General features: G+C 36.6%; 1 protein-coding gene across 4 annotated transcripts in view; it reads right to left on the bottom strand.

Annotated features, from left to right (window-relative positions):
• The window catches only part of Kif20b (kinesin family member 20B), a 67,574-nt gene that overhangs the window by 7,833 nt on the left and 38,635 nt on the right, over positions 1-21,106 (bottom strand). For 2 of the 4 annotated variants that reach the window (XM_076562666.1, XM_076562671.1), the window contains exons 19-28: positions 19,316-20,552; positions 18,658-18,796; positions 17,288-17,407; positions 15,808-15,868; positions 12,567-12,692; positions 10,762-10,889; positions 8,665-8,820; positions 5,389-5,565; positions 2,897-3,007; positions 255-452 (exon numbers count right to left, since the gene is read on the bottom strand). In XM_076562666.1, the coding sequence (XP_076418781.1) occupies positions 255-452; positions 2,897-3,007; positions 5,389-5,565; positions 8,665-8,820; positions 10,762-10,889; positions 12,567-12,692; positions 15,808-15,868; positions 17,288-17,407; positions 18,658-18,796; positions 19,316-20,552 (2,453 nt within the window). The remainder of the gene's footprint in view (positions 1-254; positions 453-2,896; positions 3,008-5,388; positions 5,566-8,664; positions 8,821-10,761; positions 10,890-12,566; positions 12,693-15,807; positions 15,869-17,287; positions 17,408-18,657; positions 18,797-19,315; positions 20,553-21,106) is intronic. The other 2 variants (XM_076562668.1, XM_076562675.1) reach the window with 1 other exon arrangement.

Here is a 21,106-nt window from a genome sequence, read left to right as displayed (position 1 = left end):
ACTGGGATTCTAAAATAAGTATCTAGTAAAATTCACCTTTATCTGACCTACTACAGATGAAATGAAGTAACGAATGAACTTCAATAAGCACAGCTTTCTGAGGACTATGAAGCTCCTGTATCATTCCATAAGTTGTGATAATGGGTCTCTAGAATGAGTTCTTCTGAACAGAACAGTGCAGCAGACTTAACTAAACTACAACTGAACCTAATAACAGTATCTACTTGCTAAGTTTATTCATCAGGTAACTATACCTCCTCCATTTCATTACTCTTCCTCTTCCGTGCCTTGGGAATCTTAATTGTGACCGGGGTAGCACAACCAGGGTGCTTCACTGCCATTTTGTTTGGCTGCAAAGGTGTAAACTGAATCTCCAATTCAGGTTTTGGAAATCGAGTGCTTTGTACATTTTCTGTTGACACTTCACAAGAGTCGAGAACTACAGATCCATCCTACAACAAAAATAAAAATGGAAGAAAGAGTCATTTATTTTTGTAACATAGATTTATAAATGTCAAAGAATTGATTTTCTCAAATGCTGTTCAAGACAATGACTTGAGAAAGATAAAGGACTGAGCAAGGACAGAAGACTGACATATCTACACTCTCTAGGTTATACATGGTGTATTAAAATAGGGAAAAATAGGGTCAGGGTATAGACCAAGGACCTGGGTTCACTCCTTAGTACCAACAAATAGGATGGAGGCAACTTAAGAGATCAGTATGACCCAGATTTTTATGATCCTAAGAGCTTTACATTTAAAGGATGACTGGACCCCATCACAAAACCTGCCAAGTCAGAAACCTCCAAGGAAGAATTTGGTATTTTAAACAAGCACCCCAATTACAACAGATTTAACTCTACCAACAGCTTCTCTGTGACACTTTCCCTTTAGGAAATGAGTCTTTCACTCTCCTGCCCTTTGATGGTTGCCATGGCTACTAGAGATGACAGGAGAACACCATGGTTCTCAAGTGCAATCACAGGAAGCACTGCCACTGACATCCTGCTCCCTTCCCGCTTGGGAAGCTTTCAGGATACTTTCCCTATTGAAAATGTCCCAAACCCAAATCCAGCCACTACGCTGTGAGAAGCTCAGGCCACAGGCAGAGGTCACTATGCAAAATGAGTCACTCGGCCTTTCAGCCTCATTGATGATGCAGATTTCACACAAACAGTAAAAATACACCAAAAAGAAAGCCAAATTTGATTCCTCCAAAACCATGAAATAAACAATAACTACTAGAATTGTCAATAGAAACAGGAACCAAGAGATTTAAAGACAAAGTATATAAATTTTTGGGGAAAGTAACGTTCTATCATGTATGACCAGAAAAAGAACAGGAGGAAGGGAAGAAAGCTGTAAGGGAGGGTGAGTAAGAACAAAGAATAATGATGTCTGTATAGAAATGCCACCACAAAAACAAGTTTAAAAAAAAAAGGAAAACTTTCTGTAAGGGGCTGGGTAGGTGGCTCAGCGGTTAAGGGCACTTGTTCTTTCAGAGGGCTTGGGTTTGATCTCCAGCACCCACATGGTGCCTCACAACTCTAACTATCATGCCAGGGGATCTTCTAACCTCTGTGGGTACCAGGTCTGCACATGGTACACAGATATATGTGCAGACAAAACAGTCATACACATAAAATAAAAAAATAATCTAAAAAAAAAAAACTTTCTGTATGGATCAAGTTTAAACTGTTAGTCACACACATAAAATAAAAAATAATCTAAAAAAAAACCTTTCTGTATGGATCAAGTTTAAACTGTTAGACAAACTATTATTTGTATTAGTCACTAAAATCAAGACTAGAATACAAAAGAAAGACAGCTCATGTTATTTTTCCTAGAATTAAAGTGCCTTTCTCTCCTATTCTTTACTTACTATGTTTCTGTTCACCTGTAAGCACAGCATGATATCATATTCGTTAATCCACCCCTACAACACCCCAGGCAAAGCACAATGTATCTTGGGGTTCCTTCTAAGTCTCTCCTCATGAGTAACGTTCCTCTAAAATAGGGACTTGTCTCCAGTATTCCTAACTCCATGAAGATGGCAATCATGCCTCATTATGTTTGTGTCCTTTGTGTTTTGCAAACTTCCCAATGCTAAGTAACCACAATAAATTTTTAAAAAAGAAATTTCGAGATAATTAAAATATTTAAGCACTGAGTAATCCTATCAGAGGAATTCTGTCTTAAACACAAAACCCTAAACCCGCCGGGCGGTGGTGGCGCACACCTTTAATCCCAGTACTCAAGAGGCAGAGGCAGGGGCAGGCGGATCTTTGTGAGTTCAAGGCCAGCCTGGTCTAGAGAGCGAGATCCAGGACAGGCACCAAAACTACACAGAGAAACCCTGTCTCGAAAAACAAAAAAAAAACAAAAAAAAAAAAAAAAACCCTAAATCTAATACAAATGTAGTGAGCTCATATTATACTAGATACAATTTCAAAAGAAAGTACTATGAAAACAAATATTGACCTTTATTTTATCTTTTATGGGATATTCTATTTATGACTATCAATAACACTTTAAAGAGGAAATAGAAGCCAGTGAGATGATCTGAGCTTGGTCACCATGGCCTATATAAAGGTGGCAGAAGAGAATCAACTTCAACAAGTTGTTCTCTGACCTCCACGTGTGCTGTGTGGCAAGCATACTGCCCACCCCAAAACAGACTTTAAGAAACTAAACCAAAATGAATTAAGTAACTAAGATAAATGTAATTTGGGGGTCTAATTTCTCAAGTCTCTAAATTTCCTTCACATATCTGAGTATACACAGCTAATTATGTAGCAAGGCCCTGTAAAACTCGATTACATCACACTTGCAAGTGCTGATGATTAACAGAATGTGAAGAGAGCAGAGGACTAGTTGTATTACTGAATACCAACCTCTGTTGTGTCCCTAGAAATTTCAAAACTTGTTGACTGAGGTTCAGTTTCAACTCCACCAACATCAAGTGAAGCACTATGTTCAGGCTTGAGATTCATGGTTTGGTTTTCCTGAAATAAGAAAATCATTTGTAATCTGAAAATAAACACTTAACATAGAATTTTAAAAATTAAGACTTGCACAGACTAATTATTAGAAATGCAGACTTTAATAAACCACTTTTCACTCCTTCAACATTTTCATCTTTAGACTAGGAAAATGCTGGGCAACTTACCAAATTCTTGTGAATCAGACACAGATGAGATCTGAAAGTCTGAACCCACTTGCCATTTTGTTATAATTGTCTAGCTGAGTGTGAAAGAATCACTTTTAGCTGGGCATAGTGGTGAATGGTTATTATCAGCTTTCAGGAGGCTGGGGCAGGAGGACCACTGGTAGGGTGGTTCAGCAGGTAAAAACTACTGCATCTCAAGTCACACAGCCTGAACTCAATCTTTGGAAGTCACGATGGAAGGAAAGATCTGAGACCCCAAGGATATCTTCTGACCCGTGCAGTGAGTGTGGACATGGCTGCATGTCCTCTATTTTCTAAACAGAGTGACACACACCTAGCTATGTTAAAAGGCAGAGTCAGAGCTTAGCTAAAACTCGAATCTCAATTTTGATAAAATAATTCTTGAAAGACTATAGGTGGGTTAGCAGGATGGCTTAGCTAGTGAAGACTCATGCCACCAAGCCACAGCAGACTGACATTGAGTTGGATCCCATAACCTACATGGTAGAGGGCAAATGACCACCATTCCCTATGGTTAACCTCTGACCTCCACAGTCATGCTGTGGTCTTGTATGTACGTACACACACATACACAATAAATATATGTAAAACAAAAAAAGGAAGAAACCTAGAGGCTGCTCAGTAATGCAAACACGGCCTTAAGAATTGAAAGAGAAAATAGTAACTAAATCATTCTTACAACCTACTCTTCATGCTATTTTCCTTTAAGATAGGACATGTTCCCAAACCTTATTTATGTGACTCAAACATGTTTTAACTTAAATTCCAATGTTTATCTGAGCACAGCCATCACCAAAATGTACCCATGTCACCTCTTTAGCACTGGTAAGTCACAGACTCTACTGCATTCATAATGGGGAAGCAGCTTGCAGCACTGGCTTTCCCTGGGCTAAGAACTGTACTAACTTTATAATGCTAAGAAGACAGTGTTCCCTATTTTATTGATTAGTTCATTTATTTTGAGACAAAGTATCACTATGCAGCCCCACCAGGCCTGGAACTTGCTATGTAGACCAGGCCAGCCTCAAACTCACACAAACCCCCCTCTCCCTATCCCCCAAGCTCCAGGATGAAATACATGTTCACCATACCTGGCATGTTACCTATTTTAGATAGTTTAGAAATGCTCAGTATTTCCCACAAGGATCCTGTAATCATAGTGACAGCAGTCAACACCTAGTTTTTCTAACTTCCTGTTCTTTGTTATTTATACAGCATACAGTATACAGTCTCTATAGGAAGGTGTTCTTACCTAAGAGCAGTAAGTGTTCTAATGTGTGACACACATAAACACACACACTGCATGCACAGAATCTGGTTCTATAACCAGGCTGGCCTTGCTCTTACAATCCTTCCACCTCAGTTTCTAAAATGCTCAGGTTCTAAAATGCTGAGGACTGACTCTAGCTATGCATGTCCATGCCTGACTAGAGCAGCACATTTGTATGGTTTGTGCTACTATGGACTGAATCTAGAATTTTGCACATACCAGTCAAGCCTTCCACCACTGAGCTACACATCCCCCAGCCTTAGAGCAGTCAACTTTTAAGGACAAACTGATTATTCATTCCAGAAAGTCTAGCTTCAAATATGCCCTGACTCTGTTTATCAGGATGTCGCTATCCACAAAAAATAAGCTCCCCATTTAGGATTTTCAATCCAACTCATGATGCCTCTCCATCACTATACTTACTTTAAAAATATTTTGTATCTTCACACACTAAAATTAAGGGTAGGCTAGAATGGGTGCATTGGTGGTGCATGCCTTTAATCCCAGCAGGGACAGGTATATCTCTATGAGTTCCAGGACAAATAGAGCTAAAATGAGACCACCTCAATTTTTTTAATCAATTAATTAAATTTAATAAAGGGTGTATCCAATTATTCAAGTGCCACCAAAACCTCAAACTAAAACACATTTTTACAATTCCAAGTAGATTAAGATTATCCTAAATTGTAGACTTTCTAATTACTTTAATCTGGGAAGTATGAACAAACTACTAAGAGGAAGTGTTATGTTTTGGCCATTGACAAATCGACTATAATAATAAACTATGAAAATTCAAAAACCATGAAAATTATCCAAAATGTTCAAGCTTTTGCTTCTTTTCTGATGTCCTGAGTAACTGCAGTTGGGAAGTAATCTGGAAGCAGTCTGTGCTCAACAGGAAGGTACAGGAAGTGGGGTGCACTGACCGGCCCCGCGCTTTCTGCTGCAGCCCTTTTCAGTTGCTGGACTTCCTCCTCCTTGTGCTCGATGCTGGAGAGCAGCGCCTTCATCTGCACCTCTAAAGCTGTGACCAGCTGGTCCCGCTCCTCTCTCCACTTCTGAAGGTCAGCAGTTTTCTCTGCCAGCTGTGCTGTTAGTGTTTCCTAGTCAACAAGCGCCAAAGTCACCGAAGCATAATGACACAGGTATAAATATGCCAAAACGGAACCCATCACCTTGTTTCCTAACTTAAAAAATTAATTTAAAAATTTAACATAAATCATTATAATGAATCTAAGAATGTTTTTACATTTTTATTAAATATAACATGATGAATATAATACAGAACATACTATTCATTCATGTGTGGATGAAATGCTTATAAAATACAAAAAACCCACTTATTATATATTAAATACTCATGCCAGGAGTGGTGGCCCACACCTTTAATCCTAACACTCAGGAGGCATAAGCAGGTGGATCTCTGTGAATCCCTGGCCAGCCTGGTCTATACAGTGAGTTCTAGGCTAGCCAAGGCTACATGAGACCCTGACTCAAAATAAATGAATATCCACATGTCTTATTTGTCCTTAGTCCACTTTCAAAAGAACCAGATTACTGGTAATTTCTTTCAATAAATAATTATAGCTATAGCATTTTATATAACATTATTTCCAACAATATTCAAATAATAAAAGAATAAAATTACAGTACAACAAATGACACACCTCATAGTTACTAAACATAGAAAAATGATATAAGGGAGCTGACAGCTCAGCAGTTAAGAGCACTGGGTGCTCTTCTAGAGGACATGGGTTCAATTTCCAGTACTCACAGGGTTAACTCTAGTTCCAGGGTATCCAACATATTCTCTGGCCGCTGCAGGTACCAGATACACACACACACACACACACACACACACACACACACACACAGAGTACACAGACATACAAGAAGAACACCCATACTCATAAAATGAAAATAACAAAAAAACATTTAATTATAAGAAAAATGAATATTTAACAGTCATTTGTAGTGGGTTCAAACAAGTGTGAAATATTGTGTCAAATTAAAGAAAACAGAAAATTTAAACATGGAAACTGCTAGCACCTCCAAGGACTAACCTGAAAACAGATGGAAGCAGCTACCATTAGAAGGTGAGTTAACACTGAATGTTTCTAGTTTCAATTGTAAAGGAAGTAGAAATCTTTGCAGAACAGAACAAGGTCCAGAGCCCATTACAAGGTCTTTCCTTCCAATGAGAGGGAATGCAGGCAGAGGGCCAGAGTCCCAGCTTAAAACAGCCTCAAAAACTTTGCACTGTCCTTTCTGTGACAAGCACTTCACAGAAGAGAAAAAGGAGTCAAAGTCTTATGAAGTACATCAGTGAAATTGGCAAAGGAAAGGAAGCAGTGGTGAACTTTTTCCTCTTGGCACACCACCAGAGCAGTAACAAAAAAACAGTTTTAAAAGCCCTGTGAAGTGCACAGCTTGGCCACTCTAGGCCCTCTTGAAACTACTCTGGGAACCCAGAGCAAGTGTCAAAAGCTACACACTGAACATGGCTTACAAGTATACCGTGAGCCAGAAGAAAAGAAACTTTAAATCAAACATAAATAAATAAATAAATAAATAAATAAATAAATAAATAAATAAATAAATAAATAATTTAAAGGAAAAAAAAGAAACTTCAAATTAGAAAAACACAATATTCGGCAAGATAGAAATGCCATCTGAACCATCATCTGCCCTTGAATACCTCAACATAACAAGTCACATGATTAACCTATAGCCAACACTATACTAAATGGAGGAAAGGCAAAACATTTCTGATACAACAAAGAAAGAGACAATGGTATCCACTTTTCCACTCTTATTCAATATAAGACTAGACATTGTAGTGCAATAAGCCAAGATAAAGATAAAAATAGGAAAGGAAAACGTCAAACTATTCCTATTAACAAACAACATAATTCTGTATATAGAAACTATACAGAAAAATCTTAGGACTGATCAACATCTTAAGCAAAGTAGCAGCATACAAAATGAACAGAATTCAGTAGATTCTGCATACACTAATGATAAACATACCAAAAAGAGAAACCAGAAAAACAATTCCATTCCCAATGGCTTTAATGAAAAACAAAATACCTAAAAATAAACCAAAGCAAGAAGTGAGAGCCCTCTGCAGTGAAAATTTTAAAACACCAAAGAAACTGAAGAAGACACTAGAACACAAAAACTTCTGTGTTCAAGTATTGGCAGGATTAATATAGTAAAATGCCCACATCACCAAAAATAATCTACAGTTTCAAATTCTAATGACAATCTTCACCAACAGGGGGAAAAAAATCAATCCAAAAATTCACTTTGAACTACAAAAGATTCCAGATAACCAAAGCAATCCTAAGCAAAAAGAACAATACTGGAATACTGGAGACATCACAATCTCAGGTCATACTTCAAAGCCACCATAACAAACCAGCATGACACTAGCATAGCAACAGATGTGTTTCCACAGGGAACAGAAAAGAAGACACGGGCTGAAACTCACACAGCTACAAACACCTTAATTTTTGGCAAAGATACCAAAACACAATGGACAAAGCCCCTTTAGAACGTGGTGCTGGCAAATCTGGACAGCAAAATGCAGAATAAAAATACTAAGATCCTATCTCTCTCACCCTGCACAAAAATAAATTCAAAGTGGGCCAAAAGGCTAGAAGCTCTGAAACTGTTGGAGGAACACTCTGAGACACAAGCATTGGCAAAGTATTTCTCTATTAGCTCAGAAAATAATCTCTAGAACTGACAAAAGGGATTACAAAAAAGTCAAAAGCTTCTACGCGGTCAAGGAAATAATGAAGTGGAGAGAACCTATAGAATCTTTGCTAGCTATACATGCTCCTGACAAGAGGATTACTATCTAGATATTTAAAAAAAAAAAACTCAAAATATTAAACACCAAAAACATTAAACAAACCCCATTTGGGCTCATGAGAACGCACAGTTCACTAAAGATGAAATACAGATGGGCAGTAAACATGACAATTGTTAAATATCCTTAACAATCATGGAAATACAATCAGGCATTTTCCAAGTGTCTAAATGAAGTGAGAAAAGCTATGAAAACACAAGACTGAATGTCATGGTCAAATGGGAGGTTATCTTACAAAAAGACAACCTGCTCACAACAAGAACTGGAATAACTTTAACAAAGCAAGGGGAAAGGTGAAATATATTGAAGAACCACTGCTACCAACCACTTTGTTCTGTAGCTTTAAACAGCGCTCCCTGTCTTCAGCATATTTTTTCATCTCTTTGTTCCGTAGATTCTCAGCTTCTTTTGCTTGAGTAGTAAGGGCTGCTTTTTCCTCTAACCATCTTTTTCTATCAGCTTTATATTTCTCTTCAGATTCCTGAGCAGATGATAAAAGTTATTTTCACATGACTAAGTAGTAAGTCTCAATAATATTTTCATGCAATCCAACCATTTTTACCTTTTCAAAAAAATCAAACAAATGTTTTTTGTTAAATAATGACAATCTCAATTTATTTCAGATTTTAAACAAGAACATTAACTGGCTTGCATTGCTTATAAACAATATTTTCCTATGAAGTTCCTTCATCAATGAGCTTAAGATAAACTAAACAATTGACATTTCTGCAAGTGTTACAGTGACTCCAATAACTATAACTAAAAGGGGGGGGGGAGGTTGCTGACACCTGGTCTGTAACAGTCACTTGAAATTGTATAGCTCCAAAAATAAAAAAACAAAACACAGAATGTCAAAAAAAAAAAAAAAACCCTGTATAATTTATTAAAGAATCATTCAGGAGAAATGGTCAGAGAATAGAGATAAGTGATTTTCAAACTGAATTCCAGAGATATTTGTACTCATAGCCATCTAATTTCAGACATTGAAAATCCAAAGAAAACTCTAAAACCAAAACAGCAGCACTCCATATCAGAAATAAAGTTTGCAAGACAGGAGATTATATTATCTTGGAGAAATGCAAACACAACAACAATCTTAATATGGCAGATGTATTACTGTTTGTCACAACAAATGGATCATTTGTTCTGGCTGCTTGTGCATTTTTTAAATGGAAAGGACACACTCTAAAATCTATAATTAGTTATTACAAAGAAAAAGTAATTCTTCCTGTTATTTTCAGTAAATAACTCAGGACACATGCGTTTAATCCCAGCACTTAGAAGGCAGAGGCAGGTATGATCTCTATGAGTTCAAGGCCAGCCTGGTCTATATAGTTAGTTCCAGGACAGCCAGGGCTACATAGTGAGAACGTTTCAAAGACAAAAAATAAAAAACAAAACAGAGCAAAAAAATAAAAATAAAAATCAGATGAAGAACTAGGCATGGGGTACATACACTTCCATAATTTCATCATCTTGGGGGGAGAGGCAGGAGGATCAAAGTTCAAGCTCACCCTCAAATATATAGAGTTTCATGCTAGTCTCTAGTAGGTGCTAAATCCAATGAAAAAAGTATTTATTCCCCCCAATACTGTGTTCTATATACCCTACATATAGTACATTAAACCTGAACAAGAATGTATATAAATATAAAATAAGATTTCCTTTATGCAGTATATGTTCATGTTTCAATGTTCAGATATACAACTCTATTCCAAATGATAATTAAACATGGAAAAAGTTACCAATAATCAAAATAAGTCTCCCAATGACTGTCTTCTCCAGAGCAATATTTGCTAGGTAAAAAATGGAGTAGAAAAATAGATACAAAGACAACAAAAGCAGTAATTTAAATATTACATATACATGGGTCAGGTGGGCTTAGCAGGTAAACGTACTGGCTGCAAAAGCCTGTCCCTCAAAGCTAGACCTAGAACCCATGCTTTAAAATATACATGGTGGTGTCCATCTGTAACACCAGCACTCCTACAGCAAATGGGAGGCAGAGATGGAAGGATTACCAGAAGTGAATGAACCAGCTAGCCTGAAGATGCTGCTTAGCAACAGAAAAAAGAAATTCTGCCTTAACAACTAAAAGTTGTCCACTGACTTCCACATATGCTGTGGTACACACACACACACACACACACACACACACACACACATACACACACCAAAAAAAAAGTTAATTACACATATAAAACATAAAGTTGAGGACACAATCACTGTGATTTCATTGGCTCATAATAAATTATGTCTTGGGAATTTTCCCCAGGATATTTTCAAAATGTGTTCAAAGTTTCTTCTCTATATTAATCACTATGCATTATTTCACCCACAAAACTATCTATAAAATACAAAATGCTGAGTTCTACTCTCAGAAACCCAATGGACAGAAAGGAGGGAGAGAGAGAAATGATACCTGCAGCTCGTCCTGAAGATTACTGAGCTTCTTTCTTAGTACGTCTGTGTCATCCATGGGTTCTTTATTTGACTGTTGATTACTTCTAGCTTCCAGATCTTTGAACTTTTCTTTCCATTTATCCAATTCTAATTTAAAGTACAAATAATGTTATGACATGCAGCAATATGTTTGGCTGGCAATAAATAAATAAATAAATAAATAAATAAATAAGGGAAGGAAGGAAGGAAGGAAGGAAGGAAGGAAGGAAGGAAGGAAGGAAGGAAGGATGGATTGAGAAGAAAAAAATTAGCAGAGCCCAAAATATACACCAAAATGGGAATAAAATTATCCTAGCAGCTGAACTTTAAGCACTCACCAAATTCTTTCAGATTACCTTATTTGTTTGTTTATACGTATATATGTACAAAGGTTGTGTGTAAATTTTTCTAACAGCTGATTTTTTTTTTAATTTACTTATTTATTATGTATACAGTGTTCTGCTTGCATATATCCCTGCAGGCCAGAAGAGGGAGCCAGATCTCATTACAGATGGTTGTGAGCCACCATGTGGTTGCTGGGAATTGAACTCAGGACCTCTGGAAGAACAGCCAGTGCTCTTAACCTCTGAGCCATCTCTCCAGCCCCTAACAGCTGATCTTTAAGGAGTCTCAACAAATTCTTTCAGATCACCTTATTTGTTTGTTTGTACATATGAATGTACGTATGTGTATCACACATATACACAAGGAAGTCAGAAGAGGGCATCAGATCCCCTGGACCTAGAGTTACTGATGGTTGTAAGCCACCACAGGGGTGTTGCGAACCAAACCCTGGTCCTCTACAAGGTCAAAAACTGCTCTTAATCTCTGAGACATCTCTGCAGCCGCCCTCACCAAATCCTAGTGAAGAGGAACTACAGGGACTTCTCATGTGCTCAAAGATAAATGTTCCAAGTACTGAGTAAAAATGTATTTTAATTTGAAATTACACGATACAATTATTGAAGTGCTCAAGAAAGAAAAAAGTCTATGAAAATGGCTATGAAAGTATGAAGGACGTCATCCACCAATACACAGTTCAAGGGTTTACTGAGTACTCTCATATTATCACAACACTAATGTGCGATCACAAATGTGCCACATGCCATAAGTCATTACCAAGCACACTTCACAGATGCAGATAATAGGCTAACACAGCAAATGTACAAAATTACATGTTAAAAAAAGTCATAAAAATAAGTACATACATTTCTTTCCTTTTGTACCAGACTATAATTAGTTTAATGAATAGTAAGTGTTGTAATTTTCTCTACATGCTAGAAAAATGGATGATGCTGACAGCAATGGAATCAGAACTTAGTGAGATGAACAAATTAATGCTAAATGCTTGCAGACACAAATCAATCAAATGGCTTTTTCTTCATAGATTTCTTATTTTATGTGGATGAGTGTTTTGTCTACATGTGTGTATGTGCTCCGTGTACATGCCTGGTATCTGTTGAGATCAAGAGGTACTGGATCTCCTGGACTAGAAGATACAGATGGTTGGTTGTAAGCCACCATGTCGGTGTAGGGAACTGGACCTAGATTCCCTGAAAGAGCTACAAGTGCTCTTAATCACTGAGTCTTCTCTCCAGCTCCATCATGGAGCATTCTTGTTTCTTTATGATACACAACTTTACTCAGAAAACAATCATTTTCTTCACAGTGGAAAAGACAAGTGTCAAGGCAGTCAAAAATTATGAATTATTATAAACTCTATACCATTTTGAAAAGGAAAATTAAAGCAAAAAAAGTAAGTTTTGAGATGCAGTTTCACTTTACCTCTGGCTAGCCAATCAGCTTCCTCTAGCTTGGCCTCAAGCACTTGGTCTTGTTCTACCTGAGTTTGTTCTTGCTCTTCTAGTGTCAATCTCATGTCTTCAATCACCTTCTCTTTAACACTTAGATCTAAATGTGTGAGAAAAACTGTTGTTAATAGTTCAATTCAAAATATACAAAGAACTCACATAATTTTAATAAAAAAATTCAGAAAATGTATAACTGAAAATACAGAAATAACCACTGAAACTTAAGACCTAAATAAATACAAAGGTATATCCAGCATTAATGAAAGATTTTGTTGAACAGCAATCTTCCCAATTAGAACAGATTTAATACAATCACTACTACTAGAATTACATATGTCTTTTATGTAGAAGTGAACAGACTAGTCCTAAAATTCACGTGGCAATGCACAGCACCTAAAAGAGGCAAAAAATTTTTACAAATGAAACAAAAATGGGTGTACTCACACTTCCCAATCTTAAAACACATCACAATGTTTCCATAATAGTGACATGCTAGCATGAAGACAAATAGATCAAAAATTAGAAATGAAAGACCAGAAAATAAATTATCACATTTATAGTTAATTTATTTTTCAACAAAGGGACAAAGATAATGTAAGGTAAGAACAGGAAGCATACTGAACCTCTCCCAATCCCCCGAAAGTTCAGGGATCACTGCAGAAGCGGCAGAGTGACATTATGTAAAAGACCTGTACAAAACCAAGTCAGACCAAATCCCAGCGCAGAGAGGGAAACTGGGCACAGAGTCCCACCCACGGCTGACAAGTTATTGGCAACTGTTAACTGCTGGGGAAGGAAAGGTCAGGACAGCCCCTAGAAAGTGAGTATAGGCCCTGGTAAGTAGGCCCTGCTGCAGTGGAAAGCCACACATCCAAACATAAAATGGTAGCACAAACTGGTCTTGGAGATAGAGACAGAGACAGAGACACACACAAAGTTGGGTGTGGTGATATATTGTGTACCCCAATAAAGCTTGCCTAGGGATCAGAAGACAAAGCTAGCCACTATATAAACATAGAGGTCATGCAGTGGTAGCACATGCCTTTAATCCCAGCACTCAGGAGGCAGAGACAGGCAGATCTCTGAGAGCTCAAGGCCAGCCTGGTCTACAGAGAGAGATGAGTTCCAGGACAGGCTCCAAAGCTACACAGAGAAACCCTGTCTTGAAAAAAAAAAAAAAAAGAAAGAAAAAAAAAGAGGATATAGATAGGTAAATTATTGAATCTACTCTGAAAAAAAAAGAGAGAAATAATGGATAAAGGGTAGATTATAGAATCTAGTCTGAAAAGAAAAAATAAGGGATATAGATATAAGATTAAAAAAGTAGATTATTGAATCTACTTTTAAAGGCAACTACTAGTTTTAAATATGTTATACTGGATTGGATTTTTGTATATTATATACAAATTATGTATATTGATACAAAGTTGAGATTGATTTTGTTAGAAAACACTGTACACATATTTCTAATCTTGTTCAAGGTATTGTACCTATACAGTTCATTTAACAATATAATGTAAATTGCTAGTCCTTGAAAGTTATTATTACCAACTAATTAGGATATAAGAAATACAAGTTAATAGTCATTGCAATCAAACTTGTAGTCATACTAGGTATGTTTCTAAGGCTAAACAGAAATATATTTTAGATTGACAGGTCATCTTCAAACACTTCAGAGATCTATAGAAGATGGCACTTACAATGTTTTAATAACACAGATTTTATTTCTTTTTTTTTTTTAATGACTATCAGTTATGTCTGCTCCTAACAGCACCAATCTACTTCAGAGAAGATAATGGGCACCGAAGGAACTCCATATGGAGTTTACTTTCTTTGTAGCAAAAGTTAGTCACTGGGCAAGAAAGTGCCCTTGCCTAAACTGCTGACAGTATGCTGTCCAAAATTGACAAGCAGGACACAAAAGAAAGGACTGCTGATCCTTGCCAAGACAAGGTAGGAAGGCTCTTTAAAAAATCCTGCTTCACAGATGAGTCTGTCAGATATGCTAGGCCTGTAGGCTGAAGATGGATGCCCCAATGTTGCAGAGGAACCTTGGGTTAGGAATATCCAGGCAGCCAACTGTTTCTACCAATTCTCACATTTTTTGGAAGTCGCTTGTTTGCATTTCTTCCTTACTCACTTAATATTATTTCCTTCTCGGGTCTCTAAGGGAGTTGAAGATTAGATAGTTATAGTTATAGTTTTCCTTGACAAATTCTGAACAGAAACTCACTAAAGAGGTATAAAATGTATATGTATGAAAGACATCAAAAGATAAGTTTTTGATTGGTAATACAAGTTAAGATAGAAAGTGAATTAGATACATTTTGGACTCACCAAAATAGGATAGATAATGAAGTATTTTCACTGAATTTGTCAAATGCAAATGGACTAGACATTATTGATATATGTATTGCCTGTATATATTGCATAGTTATTGTACTTATTGTATATAGTTTTTCTTATATTAGTTATAACCTTTTATTATTTTAAATAAAAAAAAAAAAAAAGGAAATGTGTTGATATATTGTGTACCCCAGTTAAACATAGAGGTCAGGCAGTGGTAGCACAATCCTTTAATCCCAGCATTCAGGAGGCAGAGATCCATCCATATCTCTGTGAGTTCAAGGCCATACTGGAAACAGAGCCAGGCATGGCACACACCTTTAATCCCAGCACTAGGAAGTAAGTAAGATGGCAGGGCATAGAAAGGTATCTAAGGTGTGAATAAACAGGATCTCTCTCGAGGCTGAAGATTTCACAGAGGTAAGGACGAGGCTGGCTTATTCTCTTTCTCTGATGTTTCAGCTTTTACCCCAATACCTGGTTCCGTGTTTTCTATTAATAAGATCATTTAGTAATTCGTGTTACAGTTGGGAGGAACAGGAAAGGTAGGATGGAGTGGATCTGAGAATTGGGAGAACGGTGAACACGATCAAAACATATGGTATGAAATTCTCAAAGAACCAATAAAAATATTTTTAAAAAGGACTGGCCATAACCAAGAAATCAGTGTTGCACTGAATAAATATTACCTATTGCTTTTCTAATAATCAATTTTAAGTTTAAAAGTTATTTAGCAGAATTAATGCCTTTTATTTTTGATAACGTATCTTTGGCCACCATCATTTCTACATTTTTAAAGAAAAATGTTAACTGTTATTGTAACTATTTACCAGTCAATTTTATTCTAGAAAGAGGAACTTGGTTCTGACCTTTGCATACTCTCTCATACTGTTGTACAGCTTCTTCCATTGTGTGATTATTTAACTGCTCCTAAAAATTTAAAGAATACAATTAAAGGCACATATAAATCAATACTTAATAGTTAATAGTGGGTGTTGGAACACGGTCCAGAAATGGAGTCCTGTGAGGAGAATGTCAAGTGCTTATGAAAACAGTCCAAGAAAACAAGACAAGAATCTTGAGACCTGTTTCTTCAAAACACAGAATTGTTCTTGGAATGTGTTTTTTTGCACCTTGCAGGTGGGTTTACTTCAGATTACTCATTATTGCCTTCTGTTGTTATTTAATTAAATGTTTAAATTATCCTTTATATATCTCCATGGAAAAAAAACATGGTTTTGCCAAATGTGGCTTGTCCTTGTGATTATATACAGCTTGAACTCATGAGAATTTTCTCATGTGACCTTTCTTAACCCTCAGAGTATAAACTGTCTGAGGCTCTGAATAAAGTTCACTAATGCATGAGACTTTGGTCCACCTCATTCTTTGGCTCCATTCTTCCAGGAACCATAGCTTCTAGAGCAATGAACAAGTAGGTATTAATAATAAATAAATAATAAATAAACAAAACTAGTAAGATGGGTCAGTGAGTAGGGTGCTTGCCAAGCCCAGGGAGCCTGAGTTCTAGCCCTAGCACCCACAGAATGAAAGAAAAGTCTCACAAGCTGTCCTCTGACCTCCACATATGCAGTGGGGTATACAAGTGCCATGGCACATGTGCAACCATACATTTAGTCATATAAACACGTGCGCACACACACATAAATAAACAAGTGTAAATTGTTTTGATTAAAAATATAGACAATAATCTTATACTTTTAAATCAGTTATGATTGTTATAACTTTTAATATGTTATACCTACTGAGTATTTTACAGAAACGTGTTCTCACATATCATAAGATGCAAAAAACAAGGGACAATGAAAGTATAATGTATACTAATTACAGGAAAAAAAATGTTAAGGTTCCCCATTATGAAACACAAAATGTACAAAATATAAAAGTCCTCTATCTAAAAAGCAGTTGTAAGGTCTGAGAACTATCAGGAGACTTAAGGGGAAAAGCTCAATTACAATTCTAACTTTAACCTGTCAGGTCACCAAGACTACACTCTTCAATCTCCCATCAGCTCATCACAGTCTCTACAATCTATTTTAGGATGGATCATTACAGATCAGTCTAGACTGTCTGAATCTAAACAAAACAAACAATCATATGGTAGTAGGGTCTGGTGGCTTGTGCCTACAATCCTGACACTTGAGAAGTGATGATGGAATAACTTGTGATGAGTCATGGTCTATCTAGGTACAAAGTGACACCCTATCTCAAAGCAACAAAAAAAGACAAAATGTTGGTACCGTAAAAAATAAATAAAGACACACATTTTATCAGGCAATAAAATGTACCAGCAGAATGGACTTCAAGCACCATTAACAACATAAATACTACCTTGAGCTGCTGGATGGTCCGCTGTTTCATCTCTATTTCCTGAGAATACTGGTTTTTCTTTTTCTCCAGCTCATTAATTTTAATCCTCAATAATTTCTCTTCATCACGCATTACAGATACCTACAAAGCAAAATTTATGAAGCAAATTGAACATTTTTAAACTTTTTGTTGTTGTTTAAAATTTATGGCCATATCTTCAGGTAACATGCCCTTTAATCACAACAGAAAAGTACAGATACTGCTAAAGGTAAATACATTACTAAGTGGAAAAGGTCAGCACCTTTTTTTTCTATTTCTATTCTAAGCATGCTTTCCCTAACACTTTGCTCTTCCTTACTTACTGTTTCTTTAGAGTCCCTTGTACCCAGCAAGTGGCTTCCTCCTCCTTGCAGGCATAACTCTAGTAGTATTATTTTTTCCCCTCTTCTCTTCTCTAAAGCTAACTGTCAAGATGTGCAGCTTGCCTGCTGAGGAAAGGAGAGGGAAGCAAAAGGGAGGAGAAGGGAGGGGAGGGGAGAAGGTTCTTAAGATGTTTTCAAGTTTCTTTTTCCTTTTTTTTTTTTTCCTTCAAAACAGTGTTCCTCTGTGCTGTCATGGAATTCACTCTGCAGACCAGGCTGGCCTTGAACTCAGAGATCCACCTGCCTCTGTCTCCCAAGTGCTGGGATTAAAGGCATGTACATGTCACCATACCCAGCAAAATATTTTCAATTTCCATAAGAAGATACAGGGGGAAAAATACAGAGCAAAGGAAAATTAGATGGCAAGAAGATAACTAGATACATGTACTACCTTCAAGGAAAATGGCTAGGAGAAATGGAATGGGTTTCTCCCTCCCTAATTATCTCTTCGTATGTTACACCTTTGAACTGGGTAACTAAATTCCCTATTTTGAAAATATGTTAGTCTATTACCATAACACATTGAAGGTGCCAAATTCCATTTAAATTAAATTATAGTGAAAATTTGTTATAAGTCACTCTGTATACCCTAAATATTACGTACAAAATTACTTTTTTTTTAGAGAAACATGAATTTTATGCTTTTTAAAGAAAAGATTCTATTCTTGTATCTAAAGCATATATATTTTACACACATGCACGCAAACTTTTGAGTGGAGAAAGGTTTATTATCTGCAGCAGGCGAGGATCATGTCCAAAGCCATGATATCCACATATTTTCTTCATTATTAACCTTCGGTTTATTTGTTAGCTGCATTTTCTTTTGTAAATTAATGGTGTTCATCATTTTAAGAAAAATTCAAGTTCACAGATTTCAGTTTAATCCTAAAATCTACATCTAAACTTGAAACCTAAAAGAAAAAAATCTCTACCACATCAAACTGCCCACAGGGCTTCCATATAACCTACCTCCTTCTGTACCTGCTCAATCTGCTTTTTGGCATCAGTGAGTTTCTCTTTCAGCTCAGCATAATCTTCTTCCTTCCTCTGAAGATCTGCTTGGAGCTTCTGAGTAAGAACAGAGTTAGCAGCAAGCTCCTCTTTCATTCTGAAAAGAAAAATGGATCACAAAATATCTGCGTTGTGGCACCACTAGCTGCTTAGGATCACTGTGTGAAATGGTAACAAGTGTTACAGAACTACATCTTTTCACAACATAGAATGTGTAAACTAGCAATGAGTGCTCCAGAGGGCCTCATGGGGGTGGAGGGGCTCTTAGAAGTATCATTTTTTACATACAACTTCTGTTTCTAAAGGTTTATGAAGCTTCACTCAGCATATATACTATATTCTACCAAATTAAATAATGTCCAGCAAACTATTCAAAATTATGTAGAAAAATGAATGCCTGGAACCTGCAAGATGACTTAGTGAATAGAGGCACTTACTGCCAAGCCTCATGACCTCAGTTCAATTTCTGGAGCCCACATGTTACAGGAAGGGACTATCTTCCACAGTTGTTCTTTGACCTCTGCAAACATGTGCACATGCAACAGACACACACAAACACACACACAATGTGAAGTATTTTACATAGTTGAGATAGTTTAAATAAAACTTAGCTCACTTTTCTGTTTCTCGTCTGCTAGCTTCTCTTTCTTCTTCCTTTAACTGAAGTGACTGTTTCATATTAAGCAAGTTATTTGTCAACTGTGAGATTTCTTCTTCCAACTTGGTTTCCTTTTCATTTAAATCTTTGGTGTTTTTGATGTGATCCTGGTGATTTGCTTCAAATTCCTTCAGACTTGCTTCTAGATTTAAGATGGCAGATTCCTTCTCTAAAATGACTTGCTCTAATTCGGCTAAGCGCCTACACTCATCCTTTTTGGTCTCTACCATCATTTCAAGTTCCTTTATTTTTGCCTTATAGCACGCAACATCCTGGGTAAGCTCTGAAAGAGCTTGCTCTCTTTCGGCCACAAGCTGTACTTGAACCCCAAGACTAACACTCTTTTCTTGCAGTTCTTCTCTGAGTTGCTGTATAAGACTTTCTTTTTCTTTCAGTTGGTGATCTTGATGCATACCCTCACTCTCCTTTGCTCGTAGTTCATTGTTCTCATCCCTGTAGCCTTTTACTTCTACCTGTAATTTTTCAATTTGCTCTTCCAGGCCCTGAATCTGATGAGACTTTTCAGAAGAGGTCTTCACAATCTCTTTACATACTCCCCAGATGGTTTCAATAACAGAGTGGAAGGAAATTTCCCTATTGTGCTCTTGAATATGATATTCCTTAACCCATTTGCTTGACATGTCATTATCTGGAAGCTGTAGTGATGTGTTCAGCAAATTATCACCTTTAGGACCATGTGACAGATCCTGGAGATTAAGTAAATCTATTTTTGAAATATGAGAAGGTGAATCAAGTGACCGCAGTTCATCTATTTTTGTTTGCATTAGTTTTATCTGTGAAACATTGCTTGTGATGCTTCTTGTAGCAGTTTCCAACTCCTGTGACAATTTCAGGATCCTCTCCTCCTGCTCTTGGTTCACAGCTTTCTGCATATGTAACTCAGCAACTGCACTGTCATAACTGGCCTGGATTTGTTCCACCTTTGTCCTCAGAGTCAAGTTCTTTTCTTCAGCGACACAAAGCTGCTGCTGCAAACTCACAAGCTGCTCATTTAATTCTGCTTTTTCCACCTTTTCACTTTTGAGTTCATTCTCGCCAATAATTAAAAGCCTTTTTAGTTCTTCATTCTTTTCTTGTAAAACTCTAATGCCTTCCCCACCTTCTGAAACAGATTGCTGCATTTCTTCACCTTTCTCTTGTTCTTCAGTGATGGGTGGACTGGCAAGCATAAGTCCTTTAAGAGAACATTGGTACTACTTTTAATGCAAAACATAACAAAGCAACAGTTACATACAAACCAGCATTTGCAACACTAGAAACATCAAACTTCTAAAGAAAAACTGAAAAGAACTTTTAAAAGAAAATATGCAGAACTTAATCTGAGTTGACAAGAGGTCTAACAAAATAATGGTTGTTACTTCTGAGTAATTACTTTATCACTTCTAGTATTTATTACTCAACTTTATTCCACAGACCTTTATCTAACATTATGAGACAGGACAGAGGAGAGGGAATTAGTGACATTCTAGCAACCAACTATATCCTAAAAGGCAGTTTCAATTTATCTATTAATATCAACAGAACAGCATACAATTTTGATTTTTGAACCGGATTATAAGGCTTTGAACCATTTTACTTAAATGTTTTGATTTTTAACCTGTTTTTGTTGTTGTTGTTGCTGTTGTTTGTATTTGTATAAAATGTATGAGTTCTAGATATGGGTGTTCTTTGTACAATGTGATGCAAAATCTAATCAGTTTTCTTTTTTCTTTCTTTTTTTTTTTTTTT

The sequence above is a fragment of the Peromyscus maniculatus genome, chromosome 1 (genome assembly GCF_049852395.1).
Source record: "Peromyscus maniculatus bairdii isolate BWxNUB_F1_BW_parent chromosome 1, HU_Pman_BW_mat_3.1, whole genome shotgun sequence".
Lineage (NCBI taxonomy): Eukaryota > Metazoa > Chordata > Mammalia > Rodentia > Cricetidae > Peromyscus > Peromyscus maniculatus.
Note: the sequence above shows the minus strand (reverse complement) of the source record. Positions and strands in the feature narration are given on the sequence as shown.